At 46.6% G+C, this 27848-nt stretch overlaps 2 protein-coding genes across 2 annotated transcripts; one reads left to right on the plus strand and one right to left on the minus strand.

Annotated features, from left to right (window-relative positions):
- Positions 1 to 20839: 20839 nt before the first annotated feature.
- Positions 20840 to 21960, plus strand: LOC122040090. The gene is made up of 2 exons (XM_042599451.1): positions 20840 to 21281; positions 21343 to 21960. The coding sequence occupies exons 1-2, from the start codon at positions 20859 to 20861 to the stop codon at positions 21733 to 21735; spliced, it is 816 nt and encodes a 271-aa protein (XP_042455385.1). The 5' UTR covers positions 20840 to 20858; the 3' UTR covers positions 21736 to 21960.
- Positions 21961 to 26608: 4648 nt separating this feature from the next.
- On the minus strand, positions 26609 to 27539 carry LOC122040091 (protein TRACHEARY ELEMENT DIFFERENTIATION-RELATED 7A-like). Its single transcript, XM_042599452.1, has one exon. The coding sequence runs from the start codon at positions 27487 to 27489 to the stop codon at positions 26749 to 26751; it is 741 nt and encodes a 246-aa protein (XP_042455386.1). The 5' UTR covers positions 27490 to 27539; the 3' UTR covers positions 26609 to 26748.
- Positions 27540 to 27848: the final 309 nt, after the last annotated feature.

The following is a 27848-nucleotide window of genomic DNA, read 5'->3' on the forward strand; positions in this document are numbered from 1 at the left end:
GTCCTAGTGATCTAGGTTGATAATGTCCCCAAGAGGAGCTCATAAGGATTGTCATGTTAAACCCTGCAGGTGGACTTAGTCCAACATGACGATAAGGATGAGTGGTACTACTCTTGGACTAAGATATTAATTAAGTGAGTTGTCAATAACTCATTTAATTAGTGGACATTTGACATCTTAAACACAGGGAGACTAACACACTCATAATAAGAAGGAGCCCAAAAATGTAATTTGGGATTGGTGCGGTAGTTCAATAAAGTTCTTTAGTGGAATGAAATATTATTGATGAAATTAAGTTATGTGTTCGGGGCGAACACGGGATGCTTAATTTCATCGGGAGACCAAAACCAATTTCTCCTCTCGATCCCTACCGTAGCCTCTTGTATATAGAGATTTATACCCACCATATACCCACCTTCTTACCCAACCAATAGGGGTCGGCCAAGCCAAGCTTGAAGCTCAAGCTTAGGGTCGGCCAAGCCTAAAGGTTGAGCCTTATGGTGGTCGGCCAATAGCTTGGAGCCCAAGCTTAGGTGGTCGGCCACATCATATTAAAAAGGTATTTTTGTTAAAATTATTTCTTATGTGGATATCATGGTTTTAAAAGAGAGTTTAAAATTTAAATCTTTCCTTTTATAGCTTTTTACAAAAAATTAAGAAAATATTTGAAATCTTTCCTTATTTGTAGATTGAAAGGTAGATTTTAATTTTGAGAAAACTTTCCTTTTTAACAATGTTCATGATTTAAAAGAGAGTTTAAAATTAAATATTCTCTTTTATAAGTTTCTACAAAAGATTAAAAAAACATTGATATCTTTCCTTATTTGTAGATTAAAAGAGATTTTAATTTTTAGAGATAACTTTCTTTTTATCCACATGTTTAAAAGAAAGATTTTAATTTATAAAATTTCCTTTTTACAAATCACCATGAAGGGAAAAATTATTGGAGAAATTTTTATAAATTTCTGGAGACAAATTAGGAAGTTTTAATTCTTGTGTTAATTAAAACTTGCCTTGTTTTGGAGATTAGTGACCAGCCATTATTTTAATGAGAAGAAAATTGTTTTTTAATTAAAATAAATTTTCCTTTTTTTGGCAAAAGAATTAAAGAAGTTTTTATTAAAATTTCCTTATTTGCCAAGACCAAGGATTATAAAAGAGGGGGTAGAGGTGCCTTCATGGTGAACGACTCTATTATTTTTCTCCTCTCTTTTTTCTTCCTTGGTGTGGCCGGCCCCTCCTCTTTTCTCTCCTCTCCTTATTGTGGCCGAATCTTCCTTATTGGTGGAGTTGCCTTGGTGGCTGGATCAAGCAAGGAGAAGAAGGAGAGAAAGGAAGCCTAGTCTCTAGCATCCCTTGGAACTTGGTGGTGGCCGGACCTCTTCATCCTTGGAGGAGTTATTGGTGGTCGAAACCTAGAAGGAAGAAGAAGGTGCTTGGTGGTTCTCATCTCGGAAGATCGTTGCCCACACAACGTCCGAGGTTAGAAGAGGAATACGGTAGAAGATTAAGAGGTTATTTTTGCTTACAAAGAAAGGTATAACTAGTAATTGCTTTCCGCATCATACAAGTTTTTCTTTGTATAGTTGTTTATGGAAATACCAAACACAAGAGGCATATGATTCTAGAGTTTTCGAAATAATTTTTTTTTTTTTTGAGTTTGTGTTTTCTTCTTTTTCGAATTTGTGATTCGATTGTTCTTTTTGGTTAACCTAGAGTTATTTAAGGAAATAAATATTAGCTTTCCTTAAAAGGCTTTGCCTAGGCAGTGGTGGTTGCTCCCATATCCAAGAAGGCCATGTGCCTCGCCATGCAGTCCTGAAAGTCAATTTTGGAAATTAATATTTATGGAATTAATAACTTAGGTAGATTTGAATCAATAGTGTTAAGTTTCGCTTGCAATTCAAATCTAAACTGATCCTGTCCGAACCAGAAATCAACAGACGCTGGGCACGTGGCGCTCCCTGGTTCGATGATGTAGATCTCCACCTGGTGGCGCGATGCTCCGGCTAACCTGCACAGAAGTCGAGCCGGGAAGGGGGTTCCCGGCGACGACCCTCCGACGCTCAAGTCAGGTAAACTACGATGAATAAGGTGGCTCCCAAAGTCTCAGAGTACGTACCCAGAATCCTCCGTCGGTGAAACCTGAAGTTCTTTATATAGAGCTGTGAAAGGTTTGGGCACGCGTGCCAAGGTGCATAAGTGTCCTCTGTCTTATCCTAGGTATGCGGCTGTCAGAAAGCTTACCTGTCCTTTCCTAGGTACGCGGCTATCAGAAAGTTTACCTGACCCATATCGATACAGTCAAAGCATGCCCTCGATGGGACAGCAGAATCCCTTGTCACAAGATTTGGAGCATGGCTCACACGTGAAACCTACAGGTTGTCAAAGAAAGAAATCCTCTGGCCTTTTCCCTTGCTCCAAACTTGTAGTCCGAGCGGAGAGGTACCTAAACATCCGACCGGACATCTGCAGTGGTTTACTTGTGCTTTGTGGAGACTAACAGACAGGGGTGCTTTATGACTGTGGTCGGTCAAAAGGTCAGCTCGGTCCATGACCTTTTTAACTGCGTCGGAACCCCGATTTGACAGGGTGCCTCCCAACTATAAGTGCGAGCCGGCCGGACCCCTTCGGGTACTCGATTCCATCGGCCGGCCGGCAGTCCAATCGGACCGGCCGTCTAGGCGCTGTCCGACTGACTCTCTCCGGTGGGCGGCTGTTCCGGTGACTTCCACTTGGCGTTGACTTTGCAAGAGGGGGGGCCCACTCTTACTACCGGATCACTTGCCTTCCCTTCAAGTCTAGTCGAAGGAGGCGCATAGTCCGACTGACTGGACTGTGAGTCTAGCCGAACGACTCCTCCATGCTAATACTCTCCGCCCGGTCAGCGGCAGAGATATCCTTGAATGAATCAATGATGGCTTTCGCCGGATCTCCTCGCGTTCTGCGCCAATCTTCGACATCAATGTCGATCATACCTTCATTAAATGCTCCGAATGATTGACTGCCACGTGGAGCAATGCCATCAGAGTACGGAGGCGGTTGCATGATATTTTGATGTGACCGAAGCAATTCGAAATAAACGGCTAGATGTATGCATTGATTCCCGTGACCTGGATCCGACGGTGGAGGCCGACCGGCCCTCACCCTATAAATTCTTCGTTTCCTTCTCGCCTTCACACGCCTCCGTTACCTCTACTGTTGCTCTCTGCGCTGTGGAGCTCCGGCGATCTTGTTGCTGCCTTCTGACGCTCTCCGGCGCCTTTCCTCGATTCATCTCCCCTCAGTAAGGTTTTAGATCTCTCCTCCTTCCTTTCCGGTATCTAATTCGCATTTCTTCCCCTAGCTCCAGTCTTTGAAATTCCATTCCTTCGTCTTTGGAACTTCCTTTTTTGATTTCTCCTGTCCGGATCATGGCCAGTTCCTCTCATCTCGAAGAACAATCCCTAGGCCCATGGTATACTACCATGCGATCCCGTTTCGAACAACGGGATTTTGATATATTGGCTGACAATTTCGAAATCCCCGAGGATATCGAAGTTCGCCTGGCTGGTCCTGCCGCTCGGCCACACAGACCGCCGCGCGGTGGTTTCTGTGTCTTTCGCGACCAATTTACCGCCGGTCTGCGGTTCCCCGTACATCCTTTCATAGCAGACGTCTGCAATTATTTTGGCGTGCCGCTCGGAAGTTTAGTACCCAATACCTTCCGTCTCCTCTGTGGCGTTGTCGTTTTGTTTAAGATTCACAACATTCCCCTCCGACCGGAGGTCTTCTTTTATTTTTATTATCCTAAGCAAGCCGAGCCGGGCACCTTTATGTTCCAAGCCCGGCCCGGTTTGGTCTTCTTCAATAAACTACCCACTTCCAATAAACATTGGAAGGACTATTATTTCTATATCCGCATGCCCAGTCAGCCAAACTTTCCGACCCAGTGGCAAGTCAGTCTACCTCCTCCTCCTGAGTTGAAGAAATTCAAGACCCGACCGGATTATCTTCACGCCGCAAATGTACTAGCCGGTCTGCGGCTCGACATCAACAAACTTCTTCACGAGGGAGTGATGTACATTTTTGGGCTGAGTCCTATACGGACCCCACTTCCGACCGGCTTCAGTAAGAATTTTGCTTTGGCACTTGCTTTAATTGCTAACTAATTTCTTCTTCTCTCCATGCAGCTGACATCGTCATGGACTCGGTGATGGCCGGCGTTCTGAAGAGGAAGGCAGCGGCGCTGGAGGCCGTGGCGGCCAAGGAAATGAAAGCGCTGGGTATTCAGCCGGTCGGTTCTCACGAAGGAGAGAGCGGCACTCAGGCTGAATCGGCCGCTCAGGCCTCTCAACAACAGGCGACCAGCGGAGCTACTCCCTCCAGGGAACCAACGGCTCCCGAGGAAGGGTCCGTTCGGGAGGAGGAACAGCCACTGCAAAAGAGGCGCCGGGTGGAGACTCCGCTGCGCTCGGCTACCTCCGCGGTCCAACCCTCCGATCGGGCCGCCGTGGCTGCTAAAGGAAAGGAGCCTGTGCCCGAGACCATTTCGTCCGACCGGACTCCTTCTGACTGGGACGAGCTGACTGCTCCGGTTGAGGCCACTCCGGTCGACACTCTCCCCCCCGCTCGCCGTTCAGTCCAACGTTCGACCATCCATTCGCGGTTTTCTGCGCCAGCTTCTGATCCCGGTCGGGCGATCCCTGGTCACGGCCGCACAATACGGGTTACTCTTCATCTTCCAACTGAAGAGTTGCTACCAGAAGCCGACCGACCCACCGTGCCCGAGCACACCATTACTTTGAAAGGGCCCCTCGCTGAGATGTGGGCCGACGCTCGGGCGCGCGTGGCAATGATCCCCCTCCGGAACTTAGCCAACAGCCACATGCAAGCGGCTACGGGGGTAAGTTTGTTGTTTTTTCAAGTTTTGCCTAAATATTTCAGCTCGGCTTTTAACAACTGGGTCTTCTTGCTTCAGAGATGGGTGGAAGAGATAGCAGTTTCCAACTGAAGAGTTGCTACCAGAATCCGACCGGCCCACCGTGCCCGAGCACACCATTACTTTGAAAGGGCCCCTTGCCGAGATGTGGGCCGACGCTCGGGCGCGCGTGGCAATGATCCCCCTCCGGAACTTAGCCGACAGCCACATGCAAGCGGCTACGGGGGTAAGTTTGTTGTTTTTTCAAGTTTTGCCTAAATATTTCAGCTCGGCTTTTAACAACTGGGTCTTCTTGCTTCAGAGATGGGTGGAAGAGATAGCAGTTTCCAGCCGCCTGGCTATGGCGGACGAGGAGATAAGACAACTGCGGGCGGCAGGCGGTCCGAGCGGCTCCCAAGGCCCTTCCTACTCCGAGCTGCAAAAAGAGCTGAAGAGGGCTCAAACTCTACTAGCTGCTGAGCAGAAGAAAACAGCTGACCAGGCCCACGCCCTAGCCGAGTCCGAGCGACAGGTCAAGTCGCTTGACACAAAGATAACTCTGGCCACCACTCGGAAGAACACAGCCATCTCCGATCTGGAGAAGAAAAATGTGGAGGCCCGGGGCCTGGAGTTGAAGATAAAGGAGCTGACGGAGCAGCTCGATCGGGAGAAGGCAGGCCGCTCGGCCGATGCGGAGAAGATTGAACGTCTGAATGAGGCCCTCACAAGCTCCCAGGCAACCTTCAAAGAATACCAGGATGCCGAGCCGAGCCGAGTCGCCGCTCTCCGACAAAGCCACATCCGATCGCCCGAGTTCTCGGAGAAAATTTGCGAGCGAATGTACTCGGCTTTCGACTTGGCCATTACGGCCACTATGACCTATCTGAAGTCGAAGGGCCTTCTTCCGGAGTCCACCAATATTCCGGCCGGTGATCAAGTGGAGCTTCTGAGCAACATTCCGAGGGACCTCTACGACTACATCGAGTAATTCTTGTAATTTCGCCGCTCGGCTTAACATGAACCTTTTTGTATTAGGCCACTCGGCCTAAGTTTTTAATTTTAATGAAATGCTTTCCTTTCGTGTACTCTATCATTTGACACTGTTCCCTTGCTAACACTTGTACTGTCCGCTCGTCTTCTATCACATCATACCTTGGGCATTCGAGGTGCCTTCTTGCCAAGTGTTTTCCCCCAGCTCTTCCGTTCGGCCGAATATCATTCTGTGCTGCTAGCCAGAATCGCTCGTTATAAGCCGATCCGAACCTTTTATACCTCGAGTCCGAGCGGAAATTAGCGTCGGTCTGACTCGGCGGAGAATACGGATAATTGCAGTGTCGACGATATTCTACTCGGATTATTTATAGACGCCGGCTCGTCTCTCGATTTTTAACGACGGAGCTCGTCGGCGCGGATATTTATAGCCGGACGGCGCGGCTCTCGATCTTTAATGACGGAGCTCGTCGGTTTGTCCGCTCGGATTATTTATAGACGCCGGCTAGTCTCTCGATTTTTAACGACGGAGCTCGTCGGCGCGGATATTTATAGCCGGACGGCGCGACTCTCGATCTTTAACGACGGAGCTCATCGGTTTGTCCGCTCGGATTATTTATAGACGCCGGCTCGTCTCTCGATTTTTAACGACGGAGCTCGTCGGCGCGGATATTTATAGCCGGACGGCGCGGCTCTCGATCTTTAACGACGGAGCTCGTCGGTTCGTCCGCTCGGATTATTTATAGACGCCGGCTCGTCTCTCGATTTTTAACGACGGAGCTCGTCGGCGCGGATATTTATAGCCGGACGGCGCGGCTCTCGATCTTTAACGACGGAGCTCGTCGGTTTGTCCGCTCGGATTATTTATAGACGCCGGCTCGTCTCTCGATTTTTAACGACGGAGCTCGTCGGCGCGGATATTTATAGCCGGACGGCGCGGCTCTCGATCTTTAACGACGGAGCTCGTCGGCGCGGATATTTATAGCCGGTCGACGCGGCTCTACGGTTTAACGTCTGGGCTAGACGACCTTTAAGGCTAATTCCTTACCAGGTCGAGCGACCTTGGCCTTCCTTTCAGCAGAGGATACCCTGTGCTTTCATCTTTCTACTTCCTGCATCGCAAGTACATAGGCGACCAAAAAGTATATAAGTTTATACTTAGCGCACCTTTCACCCAACTTGGAGAACGTATTCCTGGCCGAACGGCTCAGGGTCTACTTCGTCGGGCATTTTGGCTCGAATAATTTGCCTCCGTCCGAACGGCACGGGGCCTTCGTTCCTCGATGATAATGCCTTATATTCGCTCTTTTGACTTTTCATTTCTGCATTTCCAGTCATCAATCGAAAAATGTACACAGGATGATTTACATAGGCACACCTTTCACCCCGCCCGGTAAGGCTGGAGGTGGTTCGCGCTCCACGGCCTGTCTAGCTGCCTACCGTCCTCATCCTCCAAATAATACGCGCCCGAGCGGAGCTTCTCGATGATTTTGAAGGGACCTGCCCACGGAGCCTCAAGCTTGCCGACGTCGCCGACCGGCTTGACTTTCTTCCAGACCAGGTCACCTACCTGGAATGATCTGGGAATGACGCGTCGGTTGTAGTTTTGCTTCATTCGTTGACGATAGGCCATCAGCCGAACGGATGCCTTTGCACGCTCTTCGTCGACCAAATCCAGCTCCATGTTTCTCCGCTCGGCGTTGCCTTCATCATAACACTGGATCCGCGCGGACTCGACGCCAACCTCGACCGGAACGACGGCCTCACCGCCGTATACCAAATGGAACGGCGTGACTCCTGTCCCTTCTTTTGGTGTCGTTCGGATGGCCCATAAAACGCCCGGCACTTCATCCGGCCAACTTCCTCCCACGTGGTCGAGCCGAGCGCGCAGAATACGGAGAATTTCCCGATTGGCTAATTCGGCTTGACCGTTGCTCTGGGGGTAAGCCACAGACGTGAAGTGTTGCTCGATGTCGTAGCTTTTACACCAATCTTCCAGCACCTTCCCTGTGAATTGCCGCCCGTTGTCGGAAACCAATCGGCGAGGGATACCGAACCTACAGATGATATGTTGCCAGATGAATTTCTTGACCATCTGCTCGGTGATCCTGGCTAGTGGCTCGGCCTCCACCCACTTGGAGAAATAATCGACCGCCACTAGCAAAAATTTCCTCTGCCCGGTCGCCATAGGAAATGGACCCACGATATCCATTCCCCATTGATCGAACGGACATGAGACGGTTGATGCCTTCATCTCCTCTGCCGGTCGGTGGGAGACATTGTGATACCTCTGTCATGAAAGGCAAGTAGATACTATCCGGGCGGTGTCTGTTTGTAAGGTCGGCCAAAAGTATCCAGCTAGCAAAATCTTCTTGGCTAGTGATCGTCCGCCCGGATGTCCTCCACACGATCCTTGATGTACCTCTTGGAGGATGTAAGCCGAGTCTTCCGAGCTCACACACTTCAACAGCGGGCGAGAGAAAGCCTTCTTGTAGAGCTGATCGCCGATGAGTGTGAACCGACCGGCCCTCCTCCTGAGCAGCTGGGCTTCATCCCGACCGACCGATGTGGCTCCCGAGCGGAGGAACTCTATGATGGGTGTCCTCCAGTCGCTTGGAAATGTGAGGCCTTCCATTCGGTCGACGTGCGCCACCAGCAGTACTTTTTCAATTGGTTGCTGAATGGCGACCGGCGTTATAGAACTTGCTAGTTTGGCTAACTCATCGGCAGCTTGGTTCTCCGTTCGGGGAATCTTTAGAATAAGGACCTCTCGGAAGGTAGCTTTGAGTTTTTCAAAGGCTTCAGCGTAGAGCTTAAGCCGAACGCTGTTGATTTCAAAGGTACCAGAAAGTTGCTGAGCGGCCAACTGTGAATCCGAATAGAGTGTCACCCGACCGGCTCCCACATGCCGTGCTGCCTGTAATCCGGCTATGAGGGCCTCATACTCTGCTTCATTGTTGGTGGCTTTGTAGTCCAGCCGGACGGATAGGTGCATCTTTTCTTCTTGAGGTGAGATCACCAATATTCCAATCCCACTTCCGAGTCGAGTGGAAGACCCATCCACATATATCCTCCACAGAGCTTCCGGCTCTGGCCTCTGCACTTCGGTCACAAAATCAGCCAAGGATTGCGCTTTGATTGCCGAGCGAGGCTGGTATTGGATGTCAAATTCACTTAGTTCTGTCATCCACTTGATGAGCCGTCCGGACGCTTCTGGATTCAACAGTCTTCCCTAGGGGCTGTTTGTCCGGACGATGATGGTGTGAGCCAAGAAATATGGTCGGCGCCGAGCGGCTAGAATCAAAGCAAAGGCCAACTTCTCGAGTCCGTGTAACGATTCAGCATCTTTAAAATGTGGCTTAGAAAATACACCGGTCTTCGCCCGCCCTCACAAGTGCCGAGCCTACAAGATGCTCGATTGAATGACAGATATAAAGTGACTCACCCCGATCGGCTTGGCAAGTATAGGCAGAGAATTCAGATATGTTTTCAATTCTTCAAACTCGGTCACATTCCTCATCCCACAGGAACCTGGTGTGCAGGATCTTGAAGAATGGTAGGCTCCGGCGGTTTTGGAGATGAATCGACAAAGCGGTTATCCGACCGGTTAACCGCTGCACTTCCCTCGTATTTCTTGGAGGCATGTCTTGCAGAGCTTTCACCTTGCTAGGATTGGCTTCAATTCCGCTCGGTCACTATATATCCCAAGAAACGCCTTTTGCTCCGAACAAGCATTTCGGGATTTAGCTTGACTCCATATCTGCGTAGCGTTTGAAAGGTTTCTTCCATGTCCTTGAAGAGATCGGCCGCTCGGAAGGATTTGATAAGAATGTCGCCCACATAAACTTCCAGATTCCGTCCGCTCCCCGAACACTTTGTTCATCAAGCGTTGATAGGTGGCCCGATTCTTCAATCCGAACGGCATCACATTGTAGCAATATGTGCAGTCGGCGATCCGAAGCTAACCTTTTCACGATCTTCACGGCGGTACTTGGTGATAGCCCCTGTAGGCGTCGAGCATGCAATTAATTCACAAGTAGAGTCCACGGTGATCTATCCGGGCAGAGGATAAAAGTCTTTGGGGCATGCTTTGTTTAAGTCCCGAAAGTCGATGCAAACTCTCCACTTGCCGCCCGGCTTGAAGACCAATACCACGTTGGCGAGCCACGGAACTGCACCTCGCTTATGTGGCCGACCTCCGAAGTTTCTCTACTTCCGCTCGGATGATGGCATTCGCCGATCAAATCTCTTTTCCTCGCTTCACCGCCGGCGTGGGTGGACATGCAACCCATGCTGCGCTAGGCTCGCGAAATTCCGGCAACTCATGTGTCGCCCGATTAAGACATCATGATTTCGCTGGAGGCATTGGATCAGCTTCTCCTTCTGTTCTTCCTCCGCATCGAGGCGATAAAGTCGTGGCCTCCGATCGGGTCGGATGGATCTGAACTTCCTCCTTTCATCATAAATTAAAGCAGGAGGTTTCTGGTTATGGCGTGTACCTCGATTCGGTGCCTTCCGAGCGGAACAAGCTCCGCTCGGATCATCTCTATATAGCACCGCCGAGCTGCTAGCTGATCTCCCCACACTTCTCCTACTTTGTCCTCCACGGGAACTTTATCTTCTGGTGGAAGGTTGAGACAACCGCCCGGAATTCGCCGAGCGCCCATCGCCCCAAACTGCCGTTGTAGCATGACGGAGACTCGACCACCACCAAGTTTATTGTCCTGGTCCTCCTGACCGGCTCTTCTCCCGGTGAGGTAGCCACCGGATCTGTCCGACCGGCTGAACTTGCCCATAGAGCGGGGTCGTCATGGGCAGCAACTCGGCTTGATCAATTTGCAGCTGATCGAACGCCTTCTTGAATATGATGTTGACCGAGCTCCCTGTGTCAACAAATATGCGGTGAATGGTGTAATTTGCTATTACCGCTTTAATGAGCAGCGCGTCGTCGTGGGGCACTTCTACTCCTTCTAAGTCCCCGGGTCCGAAAGTGATTTCCGGTCCACTGGCCCGCTCTTGGCTAGAGCCGACCGCGTGGATCTGCAGCTGCCGGGCGCCCACCTTTCTGGCTCGGTTGGAGTCTCCTCCGGTCGGCCCACCAGCAATAACGTTGATCTCACCCCGGGAAGTATTGCTCCTGTTTTCCTCCTCCCGAGTGGACGGTCGGGACCGTTCTCTGGACGCCCGGCGATTCTCCTGTCTTGGGGATCGGTGCCGATCGGGCGTCTGGTGATGTCGCCTCTCGGTGCGGGTCCGGTCAGCTTCATGAGCCCTTTGTCTCATGGGAGGCGACCGCCGTTCGGCTTTCCTGGGAACGGGATTAGCCACGAAGGGAAGACTTCGACAATCCCTCGTGTTGTGCGTATCCGACTGGTGGATGGAGCAGAACATAGGGGTCCACCTCTTCTTTGGCTTGAACCGAGCGGCAGCCACTTCTTGTACGTGCGATCTGGCGTGGGGGGATCGAATTGCTTCGGCCCTCGGTCCTCTGGGTGGCTGCTGAGCGGCGTTCTGTTTCCGCTCGGCATGAACAGGTGCGCGCTCGGTTGGAGTTTCCTTTTTCCGAGCGGCTTGCGCTTCTTCCACGTTTATGTATTCGTTGGCCCGATGTAGCATGTGATCGTAATCTCGGGGCGGCTTTCGGATGAGCGACCGGAAGAAGTCCCCATCCACAAGGCCTTGCGTGAAGGCGTTCATCATCGTCTCCGATGTGGCCGTTGGGATATCCATCGCCACTTGGTTGAATCGCTGGATGTAAGCTCGAAGCGATTCTCTCGGCTCTTGCTTGATGGCAAACAAGCTGACACTTGTCTTCTGATAACGCCGACTGCTGGCGAAGTGGTGGAGGAAGGCCGTTCGGAAGTCCTTGAAGCTAGTGATGGATCCGTCCGGCAGCCTCCGGAACCACCGTTGAGCAGATCCCGAGAGAGTGGTAAGAAAGACTCGGCACTTTACTCCATCGGTGTATTGATGGAGTGTGGCTGTGTTATCAAACTTACCCAGATGATCATCCGAGTCCGTTGTTCCATTGTACTCGCCGATCGTCGGAGGCACGTAGTGCTTGGGTAGAGGGTCTCGTAAAATAGCCTCCGAGAATTGGCGATTGATTCGCTCGGGAGATGAGTCCGCCCGAGGAGCTTTTCCTTTTCTGTCATCCCGCCTTGGAATTTCGTCTGAAGAAGAGCCTCTATCTCTTCGAGCTGGTGCGGCTTCAGGGGTGCGAAATAAGGCCCGATGGAATGCGATGGTGGCTGGAGGTGCTTCCGCTCGGCCACCGGACGCAGATGTTGCTTGTTGCTCTGGCCGTTCGGCTGATGTTTTTTGTCTTTGCTCCACGAGTTTGGCAGCCCTCATCTCGACCAGAGCTTCGAGTTCTTCTGTTGAAAGCGCCACCGTGTGTTGTCGTCCAGCCTCGTCCATTGCTCTTGTTCAAATGCAGGTGCGTTCCCACAGACGGCGCCAATTTGATCCTGTCCGAACCAGAAATCAACAGACGCTGGGCACGTGGCGCTCCCTGGTTCGATGATGTAGATCTCCACCTGGTGGCGCGATGCTCCGGCTAACCTGCACAGAAGTCGAGCCGGGAAGGGGGTTCCCGGCGACGACCCTCCGACGCTCAAGTCAGGTAAACTACGATGAATAAGGTGGCTCCCAAAGTCTCAGAGTACGTACCCAGAATCCTCCGTCGGTGAAACCTGAAGTTCTTTATATAGAGCTGTGAAAGGTTTGGGCACGCGTGCCAAGGTGCATAAGTGTCCTCTGTCTTATCCTAGGTATGCGGCTGTCAGAAAGCTTACCTGTCCTTTCCTAGGTACGCGGCTGTCAGAAAGTTTACCTGACCCATATCGATACAGTCAAAGCATGCCCTCGATGGGACAGCAGAATCCCTTGTCACAAGATTTGGAGCATGGCTCACACGTGAAACCTACAGGTTGTCAAAGAAAGAAATCCTCTGGCTTTTTTCCTTGCTCCAAACTTGTAGTCCCAGTGGAGAGGTACCTAAACATCCGACCGGACATCCGCAGTGGTTTACTTGTGCTTTGTGGAGACTAACAGACAGGGGTGCTTTATGACTGTGGTCGGTCAAAAGGTCAGCTCGGTCCATGACCTTTTTAACTGCGTCGGAACCCCGATTTGACAGGGTGCCTCCCAACTATAAGTGCGAGCCGGCCGGACCCCTCCGGGTACTCGATTCCATCGGCCGGCCGGCAGTCCAATCGGACCGGCCGTCTACGGCCGTCTGTCCGGTCGGACCACACTCTCCTCTGGGTGGGCGGCTGTTCCGGTGACTTCCACTTGGCGTTGACTTTGCAAGAGGGGGGGCCCACTCTTACTACCGGATCATAAACCATTAAGAACAGATAAGTTAAATTTAGAATCAATGATGTTAAGTTTCGTCTGCGATTCCTAATTTAACTTCTAAAGAACACAATAGGTTATTTAAGGAAAGGTTCGACACTTGTACAAAAAAATTTTGTATAGTGGAACCGGTACGTTTTCTTAGGATTAACCAACAACGACCATGCCGGGGTGCACGACCATGCTCTGCTTTGCTCGGGTGCATCAACAATCGTCATTTTCACTCCAAAAGTTGTCCCTATCAACACAAAATCAAACAAAGAGCAGATCTCCGACAAAAGAGTAATAAATACTGAATAAACGATAAGAGAAATGATCATGCAAAGAATATATACAAATAAAGCAAGTGAATGTACGTTAAAGCATGCATAAACGATCATAATATCTACGCACATCACACCCCTAGACTTGAACCTTTGTTTGTCCTCAAGCAAAACGCTGCAATCTATGTTCATGAGTTCTTATAGTGTATTATAATCCCTAGTGTACTCGCCTAACTCTATCAACTAGTTTCATTGATAAGCATGATTGTGGAGTAACCTAAGTATGGCCTAAACATAAGTTCTTTGTGCTCGGTGCAATAATAACTCAAACTCTTCAAGTTTCAATTTTCTGTCCTAGTTAAGTCGTCATACAATTGAATTCCTAATGTTCCCGGTGATAGGCACTTACCTGCCACACACTTGGTTCGTTTTCTTTAAATCACACAAGGTCTCAAAGGATACTACATGGAATCAAGAGAAACATAATATTTATTTCTCCAGTAACCTAACTCGATCTCAAAGGAGTAAATTGTAAGTTTCCACTCACGACAACTATTTTTTTATCCCTTATTCAGCTCTTTTTTTTTCCTTTTTTTTTGGTGCTATAGAGGTGTATCACTAATCACAAATGTCAAATGCATATGTTGGGATTTAGATTTTTTCCAAATGAGCTTCCATGATCCGAGATCATCCAGTAACCAAAATGTAACAAAGGAATTCCCATGGGAACAAAAGTACTAAGCAAATTGGATGAATCATAATTATTTCAAAATATTTCTACTATTCAAGTTTAAGTACTTAAGTGAAGTGAAAGTAAGATCCTTAAGGTTAGGCTAAGACTTATATAAACTCCGTATAATGCTTAGCTTATTTCATGCTACTAAAGATAAAGAAAGGAGGTATACCAAACATACTAGCACTATTTCTACAACACATGATCTAAGAAAATACACGTGCTAGTCATTTTACTATTGGACAAGTCAACAGAGGAAGTAGAGGGTTTGATGTTCTCAAATATGCCTCAAAACTATAAGTGGGAAAAGAAAGTGCAATTGAGATGCAAGTAGAAATATGAAACTAAAAGAAATAAAAATGAAATGCAAGCAAACTAAATAAATTTCAAGAAAGAAAGAAAGAAAAGAAAAGGACTCGACACGACTCAGGTTGTGCAAACACAACACCCCCCCAGACTTAGATTTTTCATCGTCCCGATTAAATCAAAATGGCCTATGGGGCTGAAGGTCGGGGAGGTCGGGAAGCTCAGGATAAGACTCAACTGCCCATCTCAAGTCCCTTACTTGTTTATGATATGAGAACAACTCGTCAAAACTACTATAAAAATTCCTCATATACCACCTAAAATCCTCGTTCCAAGCCATTCTCTTCCTATGAGTATCCATGAATTCAAGCATTCGTGTGCATAAATCTCTTTCACTCCTAAAACAATCCTGTAAGTGCTTAAATTGCTCGTCCTTCATGCAAAAATTTATAGTAAACAATCTATTAGTTTATTCCAAGTCATGATGAAGAGAGTTAATAATAGGACAAAATTCTTGGGAATCGAATCACAAAATATCTCGACTAACTGAAGGCATATTTCTAGGAAGGGAGTTTGGAGGTGGGTTAATTTGTTGCTTTGCTAAAGTCAAACATCAATTCTCCTTAACATGGATCGTGGTCAAAGTCGGGTTGGACAATCTAAGGGGAAAACTATCCTTAATCACAAGATTATACCCATATTCCTCTCGGCGAATCAAATGAGTGGTTAAACAAAAATTTAAATCCATTCGATAAACATCTTCAATCATTTCAAGACCACTCAGATCATATCCTAGTACTTCCGCAATATGAGTAAGCAATCCTCCTAAAATAATTGGGGCAGAGGAAGAAGCCTTCCCTAATGTTATCAAGTGCCTTAAAAAGAAATATTCAGAATTAATAGACACATTTTTTATCATTGCCCATAAACAATACAAGTCTGAAAGTCTTACAATTCCTTCTTTACCACCCCTTCCAAAATCGTGTTCCTCATCATCATATGGACATATCGAAAAATTGGGTTAATGATACTAGTGCCATTAGAAACATGTGGACTAAAGCAAGACTGCCCACCAATTTGCTCCCATAAATTTGAATTTTCAAAAGCAGGTAGGATTATGTAAGCTCCATCCCTAGGCAAATCATAGTATACTATAAAATTCTCAAGACTCCATTAATAGTCATCATTAAATAAATAAAATTTTAATTTTCCTCCTCCTTAAACATTATCAACAGTGATGGAGCTTAAAATTTCCAAAACAATACGAGGATAAGTTGGGTACTTCATGGTCATTACGTTAGTCCAACCTATTCTATCAAGCAACCAATCAATATCATTCCTAAACCCCAGCATTTCCAAGGTTTCTTGGTCCATAAATCTAGTGCTCAAAATAGAACGTTTGGATAAAGAGTGATAACGATACAATTGTTCATCACTAGAGAAAGTAATGCCGAAGTTACGTTGTTAAATATACCTTTGAAGCGTGCATTCCCCTTGTTTGAGACAACCAACGACTCTTTTCCTTTCGTTTGACGAGAGCTCCCTTCGATAATATTTGACATCGTGGATGACGGGAGAGGTAGATTTGAATGAGATGAATGAGGGAGATGGATGGTAGCACTTTTGGAAACTTGTGTGAGGAAGGAAAGAGAAGGGGGGTATGAGGAAGGAGATGATGGTGGCGGCACGACCGTGTAAGCCTCTGCTCACCCGTGCCCTAATAGGAGGGGAATTGGGTCGGGCCGTGTAAGAATCTACACACCCTCCTCTTGATAGCTTGGCACGGCCGTGTCAGTTGACACGGCCGGTTCTTTCCTCCTCTCGGCCACGATCACACGGTCGTGCCAAATCTGCACGGCATGCGCCCTCTTCCCCTCTGGTGACTTCGCACGACTGTGCCATTCAGCATGACTGTATATTATTCTTTCTCTGCACAAGCCACACGGCCGTATGGGGTCGCACGGCCAGTGGCATTTCTTCCTCAGTTAGCTTCACACGGCCGTGTGGGGTCACACGGTCGTGTGGGGTCACACGGCCGACTCTCTTACGCGCATAGTGTCTCGCTCTTCACCTTTTTATACTCCTCTGATGCCTTTACACTCATGAAACGATCATGGCCAGGTCATGGAGGTTATGCACATCCTGAAAATAAAGATCCGACAATAAAAAAGCTTCTTTGAACTAATAACGAATTAAAACGAAACCCCTTGGGTTGCCTCCCAAGAAGCGCTTGTTTTAGGTCTTTAGCTCGACCCTTTTTTTCAGCAACATTCAGGCGGGCGCGGATCTGAGAAGTATATCAGCGTGTTTTCCTCAACCGGCACGTCGTGGATGTATTTTTTTAAACGTTGTCCGTTTACTTTAAATTCTCCACACTCTTCGTTCCAAATGTCGACTGCTCCGAACGGGTACACCTTTTTGACTTGGAATGGTCCTGTCCATCTTGATTTTAATTTCCTAAGAAAAAGCTTCAATCTTGAATTAAACAATAGTACTAAATCTCCTTCCTTGAACTCTCTCCGCAGGATATGTTGGTCATGTCATCTCTTTCTTCTCTCTTTGTAAGATTTGGCATGTTCGTAGGCATCCATCCTCAACTCATCAAGTTCATTCAATTGGAGTTTCCTTTTATTTCCTGCTAACTTTAGGTCCATGTTAAGTTATTTAATCGCCCAATAGGTCTTGTATTCCAACTCTACTGGAAGATGACATGGCTTCCCATACATGAGTCGGAATGGGGGCATATCAATTGGAGTCTTGAAAACAGTATGGTATGCCTATAAAGCATCATCTAATTTCAATGACCAGTCTTTTCGTGAATTGGATACTATCTTTTCTAATATTACTTTGATCTCCCGGTTGAAAATCTCAACTTGTCCACTAGTTTGGGGATGGTAAGGCATTTCTATTTTATGACTAACTCCGTATTTCTTTTAGCAAATTTTCAAACTGTCTTTCAATGAAGTGCGAACCCCCATCGCTAATAACTGCCCTGGGTACACCGAACAATGGAAAAATCACCTTCTTAAATAGTTTGATCACTGTTTTGGCATCACTTGTAGGAGAAGCTATGGCTTATATCTCTTTCGTAGCTTTTTCGTCCTTTGGACGCACCAAGCCCGTCGGCTCTCTTCCTGTGTCGTCTTTCTCGCTAGATGCATCTTCCACTCGACTTCCTGCGCTCCTAAGCTCCTGCACACTTAGACACATGGATCAAATAACAAGCAGGACCTAACCTAACTTGGTTGATCACATCAAAACAACCACGGGGTCCAACACCATCTTCCTGTTCAGATGCTGGTTGCATTCCCACATACGGTGCCAAAATGATCCTGTCCGAAACCGTGAAGCTAGAAAGCTGGGAGGTGGCGGCTTCGCTAACTGGACATGGACTTCGCTTCGTTCTACAAAAAAAACGACATTAGTGCCGGGCCAGGGAAGGGGTCCCTGGCGTTGGCCCTCCGACACTCAAGTCAGTCATTGAAATGTGGAGAAAAGTGGAGCAACAATAGCAATAGTAGAACTCAAGAATAACGATGTGCATAGATTATATACCTTTGTTTAGCATGTTTTGACGCACATTCACATACTTTGTACATGCTTTGTCTATGTATTTTCGTACTTTCAGTTTTCCTTTTAACATATTTACTCTTTTTGTTTGGAGATCTGCTTTTGTGCATTTTCTGTGTACAAGGGTTGAAATTGGTGAAGGATTTATGTTCGAGGCCAAATCTGTAAGCGAAGCTAGAGAGGAAGGCGCCATCCCTTAACCTCACACGGCCCTGCCATGGGGGGTTGCCCAAGCTGTATGGAGATCCTTGGCCGTGTGGCTGCAGCAGAGGAGGAAGTTTCCATGGCCGTGTGAACCTCACACAGTCGTGCTAAGATGTGAAGCCAAAAAGACCATGGTCGTGTACACTACACGACCATGCAAGCCATCCAGAGCAGAAGCCTTACACAGCCGTGTAGATCTACACGGTCGTGCAAGATTTCCAGAGACCAAGAAGTCCCTAGCCGTGTGCACCACACGACCGTGCGAGATTTCCAGAGGTAGAGGTAGTGCAAGCCATGTAGATCTACACGACCATGCAAGGGAAGCAGAAGCAGTGTGTGCCACGGCCGTGTATCACACACGACCGTGTAAGGTAGGCAGAGAAAGGAGTGGCCTTGGCCGTGTGAACCTCAAACGGCTGTGCCTCGAGGTCGTGTGGCGCCCGAACCTCACCTCTATATAAAGTCTCCTTCAAGATTTAAAAGGGGATCTTCTCCCTTTTGGGGGGAATTGAAGATTTGGGCGTTCCTCCACTTTCTTGGGAGGATTTCCGGCGATCTAAGGGCGGATCTTCAAGGTTTCGACTCCGGGGAGCGAGGATTAGATCCGAAGACGGTTCTTCATCGTAGATAAGCTTTTCTTCCCTTTCTTTCTTGGATTTCGGGATCAAGATGTTTGTCTTTTCCTATTCTTTTGGATTCTTTCCTTGTTCCATGGATTAGATCTCTTGTTCTAGGATGGAGGGTGTATTTGTAATAGAGATTTGATGTAAACTCTTGTGGATTTGCCTAAATTCCTATTTCTATGATTTTGCCCTGTTTGTATCTATTCTTTCGTGTGTGGATTGTTGTGATTAGGGCTTAATTACCATGCTTAATTGAATGTTTGAATATCTAGTGGATCTTGTATGGATTGTATCTCGTTCGATTATCCGAGGGGCGTTCGTGACAGAACATGCCTGTGTAAGGACGTTTGAGGTAGGATCTTGAGAGTGAAATTAGGTATTTCAAGAGGGTAGGATAGATAGTTTGTGTTCACATATTATATCTTGATGCGGTTGAGGAGTGATGAATTCTATGTTGATTATCCAAGGGATGCACGTGACAGGCAAGCCTATGTAAGGACAACATAGGTTCATTTCTAATTAATCACATTTAGATATATTTTAGTTCTAGGTCAGTTGTCTATTGCAAGAGAGAACCGGCAACCTTCTACAAATGATGGACAATTGAGGAATACGATTTGGTAGATCATTACATTGAATAACATTACAAAGAAACCAAAACTCCTAGAGCATACCCTTATCATTGCCCTTATTCTTGTTTCTTATTCTTTCATTTCTTCGTTTACATTTCATAGTTTTACTTTACACTTGTCAACCCATTGATTGGTTGTTTAGGTAACTCGCGTTGAGACATCTTTAGTGTTTATTCCAGTTTCTGTAGATTCGATATCTTTTATTATTACTTACGACATATCCGTACACTTGCGGAGAGTCAACAAATAACGCGTACCTCCGCAAGTGATGGACCCTCCTTTATATAGATCTCTGGTGGGCAGTGTGCACGCTTCTCGAGACATGGACACACTCTCCTAGGTGTCCCATGAAAAGGTCTTCTCAGGAAAGTACATCTGACACCATATCTTAATAGGGCACGCATATCCCTAATGCGATAGTAGAAACTTCTGTCGTACGATTCACCTGTCGACCATATCTCATGTCAGCAACACTATTTCCCAAAAGGATGTCGAGAGATACTATAGTGGTCTCATTGTTGGGTCGCTCGGCTGGGACTTTGCTCCGCCCGCCATGTCCCACTGCTTGGCCAAGCAGGGTAGCTACTCGGGCAGAACCCATTCACTCTGACAGCCTTAGGTTGCTCTTCCGTGCAGTAGCTATATAGTAACCTGCTTTTTTTCGTTTGGACAAACTATCCGATCTCCATCGATGTCTTGATAATATGAATTGAGCGTCTACTTATCATATCTCCCGAGTTGGAAGGGTTGTCCGCTCGGACATATCCCCCACTGGTCGGGCCCTGACTATCCCGACCGACCACTATAATTATTCGTCGTTCGGTTCTTTGATGCTTGAGCGTTGATTATCTTATTTTTTATTTCTATCGTGACAGTTAATCCGTGCCCGGTAGAGCTCCTTCCGTCGCCGCATCAGATAGATTTGATGGGTAAAAAAATTATTAATTTAATTTTAATAAATTGTCAGTTATGATAGCTAAGTTGATAATTTATTTATTACTATTTTTTGGCAATTTCTAATTATGGAGAGCGTTCTGCGGCGTGAGCTTGCCACGTGCAGAAGCGTGGCAGCCTTCTCATTCGCGCAATTTAGAGCTAGTGCTTGAGTCCACACCCAAACCACACAACTCGTCCACTCAAAAATTGCCAATTAAGCTCTAATTCTACCGACTCACCATAACGATGGGTCAAATGTTTTATATTTTACAGCGGATCCGCCATTGAAGCTCCCTTTTCTCCCTCCAGTCCGATTCCTGGCCAAGGCAAGCAAGCAATGCCATGCGTGAAGGAATAAACAATGGACGCCTGACGAGTGACGGCGTCATGAAATTCCGGTGGTCATCGCCAATAAAGGGGAGAGAAGTAGTGAGCCTGACGAGAATCGCATTCCGATGGTCGATCATTGATAGTGTAGAAATGACCTCTTTGCTCTGCCGCATTAATATTTCACCAATGCACACTAGTGCATGGCTGCCGCGGCGACGCAAATCTTCCCCCGATCCAGTGCCGGAGATGTTGTCGGCCAGGTGGGCACAATTGTCTAGCTTTACCTCTTGCGTCACGCCGGAGTCATCTTTTACCCCCATGGAAAGGGCGATGGAGGCCGTTTACGATAAAAAGAAAGAGGAAGAGGAGGCGTGGAACAGAGTCGTTGTCACCCCCGAGAAGCTGGAGCAGTGGATGAGAGACTCCATTGGAGAGGTACATAAGAATTTCATGTTTTTCCCTCGTCGTCAAGAATCCAAATTTGATCGTGACGCAGATCGTGCGGAACATCAGTGACGGGCCTTTTCTTATGCACGTGTTCTCCGACGGCGGCCTGAGGCTGGAGAGAGAAGCGGCGGCGTCGGAGAGGTGGAAGCGGATCAGGAAGAGGTGGGACGAGGAGCGCCGCGTGCCGGATGCAGTCGTTCTGGTGAAGGAGCTTCCGGGGGAAGAAGAGGAGGTGGAGGCGGTGGTGCGGAGGAAGAAGAGGACGTGGGGGCTGGTGGTGCAGGGGAGGGGGATGGATGGCGCCGTCTGCTACATCCTGGACACCACCCGCGTGCAGTCGTCGGTGGGATTCTGCACGCATTTCTGCCTCGTGCGGGCGCAGAGCTCCGGCGAGGCCGCCGACGTGCAGCTCACCAACGCATGGTTGCAGGGAAGGCAGTAAATTCTCATATCGTTGAAGCACTTACTCCTTGCGGGCCAATAATTTGATTTCTTCGGCTCAACTTTCGCCTTTTGTTTGCTGTTAATATTTTGGGGAATTGTATATATGTATCTTGAATCTAATGAGACATAATTTAGTGAATGTTTTGTGGATATTCAGGTTTATTGTTTGCCGACGAAAACGAGCTAGTTGTTTCATTACTGCAATTTTGGTTTGTGTCTCCGACAAGAACATTTTCCAGTGGATGTAAGAGAACAACGATGAGTGCTTTAGCCATTCCTTGAAACTCGTTTGTTCGATGTATCATAATTATTTATTGTATCTTATTTTTTTCATTTCAAAAATACTTTTATTCTAATACTATTATAAACTTTAATTTAGTTTGTTCAAAACTATTACTCATTTCAAAATTAATTGATTGACTGAATAACTAGCTTAAAAAAATTATTACATTAATGTTGATGTAATTAGCACTAATGATCTAATTAAGAATTCGATAAATGACAAAGTGGGTTAAATTAGTTTTATTGTGATCTAACACTTTGACCGAATGTGCAGGAGAAGCCTAGCTAGGTTGACGGACCGACCGGATAGCTGACACGAAGTACAGACAGGTCGAAGGGTTGACCGGAAGTCTGGCACGAAGTCTAGACGGGTCGAAGGGCTAACCGGACGTCTGGCAGGTAAGATAAGGTAAGTCACTGGAAGGGAGTGACTATGAGGACGAGTTCCTAAGAAGGGAACTTAGGCGCCGATCCAACTTAGAACCATTTCGAAACTCTAAGTTGAGATCTTGACTAGATTCGGATCTCGGTGAGATAGAATCTATCCGAATCTAATTAATACTTCTTTTTTATTATAAACTGTGTTAACATTTTGTTTTGCAGGATATATAATTTGCATTGGTGCTTCGGACTAATGTTTTCTTGCAGGGAGTTAAATCTGCTGGAAAACGGAGGTCCAGGCGCCCAGAAGGGATCCGAGCACCCGGAAGGGATCCGGGTGCTCGAAATGCAAAAGTTATCCTCATCGCCGCTTCGTTACGTGGAGCTTTATGATTGGCTATGCTACATCACACTCCAGGCGCCCGGAAGGGATCCGGGCGGCGGAAGGGATCCGGGTGCCCGGAGCCTCCTATAAAAGGAGGGTGAGCCCTGGAGCAAAGAACAACTCACAACAAGATCTTCCAACTCTTGCTCTACTGTGCTGTGCTCCTGCAACGCTGCGAAGTGACTCGGACAACGTGCTGTTTTTTATTTCTTTACTATTGTCAATATTTTTTTAAAAAAAAGTTCTTGTACCTTAAATTTGTAAGCAAATTTTCGAACTGCTAGTGCATTGCCCAACGAAAGCACTCGACGAGTGCAGACCTTGGAGTAGGAGTCGACGAAGGCTCCTAACCAAGTAAAAAATTACTTGTGTTAGCGTTGTGTTTTTATTTTTCCGTTGCGTACTCGATTTTCTACGAATTTCTAAATCGCTATTCACCCCCCCTCTAGCGAATTACTCGATCCAACAAGTGGTATCAGAGCAAGTACCGCTTTGATTTGGTGCAACCACCAATCAGACAAGGGGTGGAGGTTTACTTGAATACCAAGTCTTAGGATTCCTCGTTTCTTTATTTATTTGTGTTCAGGATCAAAATGTATCAAGTCGAAGGCTTCAGCACAGTACGCCCCCCATATTCAACGACGACAACTTCCCCTACTGGAAAAAGCGAATGGAGGTTTACTTGAATACCAACTTCGACCAGTGGTTCAGCGTCACCAGAGGATACAAGGTGTCGGTCAACAACTCCAGAAATCTACTAGACCCGGAACAGTGGACTCCAGACATGAGAAAGAAATCCTCGACGGACTACAAAGCTCTCAACACGCTGCAATGCGGGCTGATAAAGGAAGAGTTGAACCGAGTGGGACCATACGAAAATGTGAAAGAATTATGGGACAAGTTGATCGAACTACACAAAGGAACAAGCGACGCCAAGGAAACTAAGCGTGACCTTCTATTAAATAAACTATTTAATATTAACATGCAGGACGGAGAAATAGCGAGTCAACTTCATGCGAGGATCAAAGACATCTTCAATGGACTCCACGCGATAGGCCACCAAATGGAAATCGAGACTTAATAAGGTATGCTTTAAATGCTTTTTCGCGAAACACATTGTAGGCATCTATAGTGGATGCCTACAAAATTTCAAAAAATCTATCTAAATTGAAACTAGACGAACTATTCTGCGAACTTGAAATACACGAGCAGACTAACGCCGGAACCGAGAAAGGTATTGCCTTGTTTGTAGGTTCCTCTAAGGAAAGGAAGAAGACCAAGCCTGACCCTGAAGATAAGTTCGACCAAGATTCTGAAGATGAAGAGTACCTGGTGAACCTAGTAAGGAAGATGTTCACCAGGAGGAAGAAGAGCTTCAGCAAAAAGGACCTGCAGAAGATCAACTCCCCATCTGAACCAAGGAACGTGACTTGTTTCGGGTGCAACAAGAAGGGTCATTATAAGAACGAGTGCCCGAGATTGAAGAGCGACAAGACAAAGTCAACCAAAAAAAAGCTCTCAAAACAACATGGGATGACTCGTCTTCAGAAGAATCGGAGCCCGAAGATCAGAAGCACCGGAGTTACCTCGCGTTGATGGCCCGCTAAGAAGAATCAGAGGACGAATCGGAAGACGGGTCCGAACCCGAATCGAGCCACGAGTCCGTACTCATTTCCGAAGGTTCCGAAGAGGTATATCTTAATTTGAATAAGAAATTTTTTAAAATTATTGTTTGTTTAAATAAAAAATTAACTGTAATAGAAAATGAAAGCTTGTCATTTGCTAATAATTTAGTTATCTTGTCATTTGCCTTGGATCTCTTGACTTTCTATTTGGTCTATTTACTCTTCTAAAGAGGTTCTCCCTTTTTGTCTATAAAAGCTTCAAATTCTTCCATTAGAGTAAATTATTGCTCTATATCCATCATCAAAAAATTCTCTATTCTTAACTTCCAAAGATCAAAGCCTCCTAATACGAAGGGTGGAGGTGTCCGAATGCCATATCCGAACCCATCTTGAGAATCCATTTTGAATTTGAGCTCCTTTGATGATAAGTCCTTGACTTGTTAAAATTTAGGGCTCTTCTTCCTTCTCTAGCTCTTTACTCCTTCTGGTAATGAGTCCGTTGAAAAGTAATCTCGTTCTGATACCACTTATTAGGACATGTATGAGATAGAGGGTGATGAATATCTCACTTTGTTTCTTTGAACTTAAATGACAGCGGAAAACTCGAAGCAAAACTCTCAATTGCTAACACATTCAATTTTACTTGATATCCATCTCCTTGAGGTGACTAATCCAAGAGCTCACTCCTCACTCACAGCTTCACTATGAAAACATTCTTTCTCAGAGGCAGAGAAGCCTCATACAAACTCAAGCACAAGAATACAACAAAAAATGAAAGTAAATACAATGAATACAAATAACTTTATATGAATCTTACTTTGAGTACTTTCTTGTTACTTGGAAATACCTCTTGATTGGATGGAAATACAGTAACACTTCGCTTCAAACTTATCAAGAAGTGGCTTGTCGAAAATATAGTGAAAGCCCCTTTTCTACAGTTTCTCTTGAGCTAAAAAGCCTCTCCCAATCGATTGGCCTTACCCCCAATCAATTATCACATCAGGTCAATTGTTCAAAATTTACAGAACGACTTTTTTTTCGCCCATTCAATGGATTGAACCAATCGATTCAGAAGCTTTTTGTTCTCACAAAAAGTACTCCAATCGATTAGCCAAATTGATTGAACCATGTGGAATCAATTGCCCCTATCAATTCTAGCACCCTTCTATGTCGTCACAAGAAATATACTAATCAATTGGTCTTAAGGCAATTGATTCTGGGACATATTATGCTCCCGAATAAGGTCTTTAATCGATTACACCAATCGATTAGTTTGGGTCAATCGATTATTCTAAATCCATTGCCCAACCCTAAGCTCTGATTCAAGTTTAGAGTTCCTTTAGCCAATACTAAATTCAATCGTGACTCATTGGGACTTCCCATTGCCTAGCATCTGGCCAACCTTGACTTGTTAAAGCTTCTTCACCAAGTGTCTAGTCCTCCTTGACCCACTTGGACTTTCATATGCTAACTTCCTGTTAAACTTTCAATCACCAAATGTCATGTCAACCTTTGACCCACTTGGGCTTTTCCTTGCCAACCTTCTCGTTACGTTGGACTCCGATAACTAAGTGTTTGATTAACCTTTGACCCACTTGGACTTTTCCTTGACAACCTTCTTGTTGGACTTTCTCTTACCTAACCTCCAGTTAGGACTAGTCATTCGGTAGACTTCTCATCCTTGCCTAACCTCTAGTTAAGATTTCCCTTGCCTAACTTCCAATTAAGACTAGTCGTTTGGTAGACTTATCACCTTTGCCTAACCTCAGTTAAGATTAGTCACTCGATAAACTTTTCGCATGTATCTAATCTCCCTTTAGGACTTTCCGTTGCCTAACCTACAGTTAGGACTTTCTCTTGTCTAACCTCAGTTAAGATTTTTTATTGTCTAACCTTTAGTTAGGACTTTTTTAATCAAATATTCAATCCTCTCTTAACCAAGTGACTTCTCTCTTATATATTATCAAAACATCGAAACTCAAATATAAATCAATCTAAGTTTAATCAACTTAGTCTTATCTGGATGATCAATAGAAAATTATCATGGAGTTAGACTGATTATTTCTGAATTAATCGATTTAAAAAGTTGTATATCTAGATTAAAAAAAATTAATGTGCAAGGGTTATACAAGTATTTTTTTTAATTAATGAATACTGATACTCCCTTAGAAATTCAAGATGAATGATATTATTTTTCTTCCCAAGTGAATACAATAAGTTCTCGAACAATATAAACACAATTATTCATATGATATTCCAATCACGCAATTATATAAGTTATTAAAGAATCAACCAATCCCACGCCGTTTTCAGGTAGGCCCACCATCGACCTTTTCTGTTAACCGACCGGGCCGGGGCGACTAGTTCCGGCAGTGGAGCCCGCAGTCGGGTCCACGGAGCCACCGAGCGAAGCTTTAGCAACCGCGGTCGCCTCCCCCTTCTTCAACCTCTCGCGGACTACGACGTCCTCGTCGACGATGACAGCCGCCAGATGCTGCCCATGTGGCCCCGGAACCACCGTCTCATGCACGTGCACATGATCCTCCAACTCCACCAACGCTTCTCTCGCCGTCATCTTCTGCTTCCTCTTCTTCTTCAGGAAACAGAGTATGGCGGCCGCAAGGAACGCGAGAAAGAAGAGGCCGCCGAGGGAGACGACCACCACGATGACGACGCTGTTGCTTGGGCTCGGCGGAGGCGGAGCAAGTGGTGCAACTGGGGTGGGTGGCGGGCGGATAGGCGTCGGTGGCAGTTTAGGAGGTGGCGGTGGTGGCTGCCTCGACGGTGGGGTTGGTGGGGGTACAGCTGCAGGTGACGGCGGAGGGGGGCTTCGGCGAGGTGGAGGAGGTGGTGGGGTCACAATTGGCGAGGGTGGCGGGGGACTCCGACGTGGTGGCGGAGGTGGTGGGGTCACAATTGGCGAGGGAGGCGGGGGACTCCGAAGTGGTGGCGGAGGTGGTGGGGTCACAATCGGAGGGGGAGGCGGGGGACTCCGACTTGGCCGAGGTGGTGGGGTTACAGTTGGAGGTAGAGCACAAGATGGATTAAAAGGACGACATGGGAAGGGCCGGAAGGCCATCGATAAGTTTGAAAGGCTTGTAATTTGTAGTAGTGTGGAATGAAGGAGCTAGGGATGAGGAGGGAGGAGGGTTTGAGTGGGTATTTGTACTAGTGCAGGGAAAGGGAAAAAGGAAGAGGAGGTGATCAATCAGTCGAAGCTTAATTAATGTTGGCGTTGGATAAAGCTAAGTTATGACGCACCTAATCATAACTTGGCTCCCATGCAAGGCTTTCTTTGTATTTGGAACTTGCTTCCAATCAATGTGTTGCTTAATTATGAATTGTATGTTGTTTTTTATATGATTAATTTATGATAGATTTGTTTATATACGATCATTGGAGAAGGAACTATATCAAATAGGATTGGGAAGTCCGATC

The sequence above is a fragment of the Zingiber officinale genome, chromosome 2A, assembly GCF_018446385.1.
Source record: "Zingiber officinale cultivar Zhangliang chromosome 2A, Zo_v1.1, whole genome shotgun sequence".
Lineage (NCBI taxonomy): Eukaryota > Viridiplantae > Streptophyta > Magnoliopsida > Zingiberales > Zingiberaceae > Zingiber > Zingiber officinale.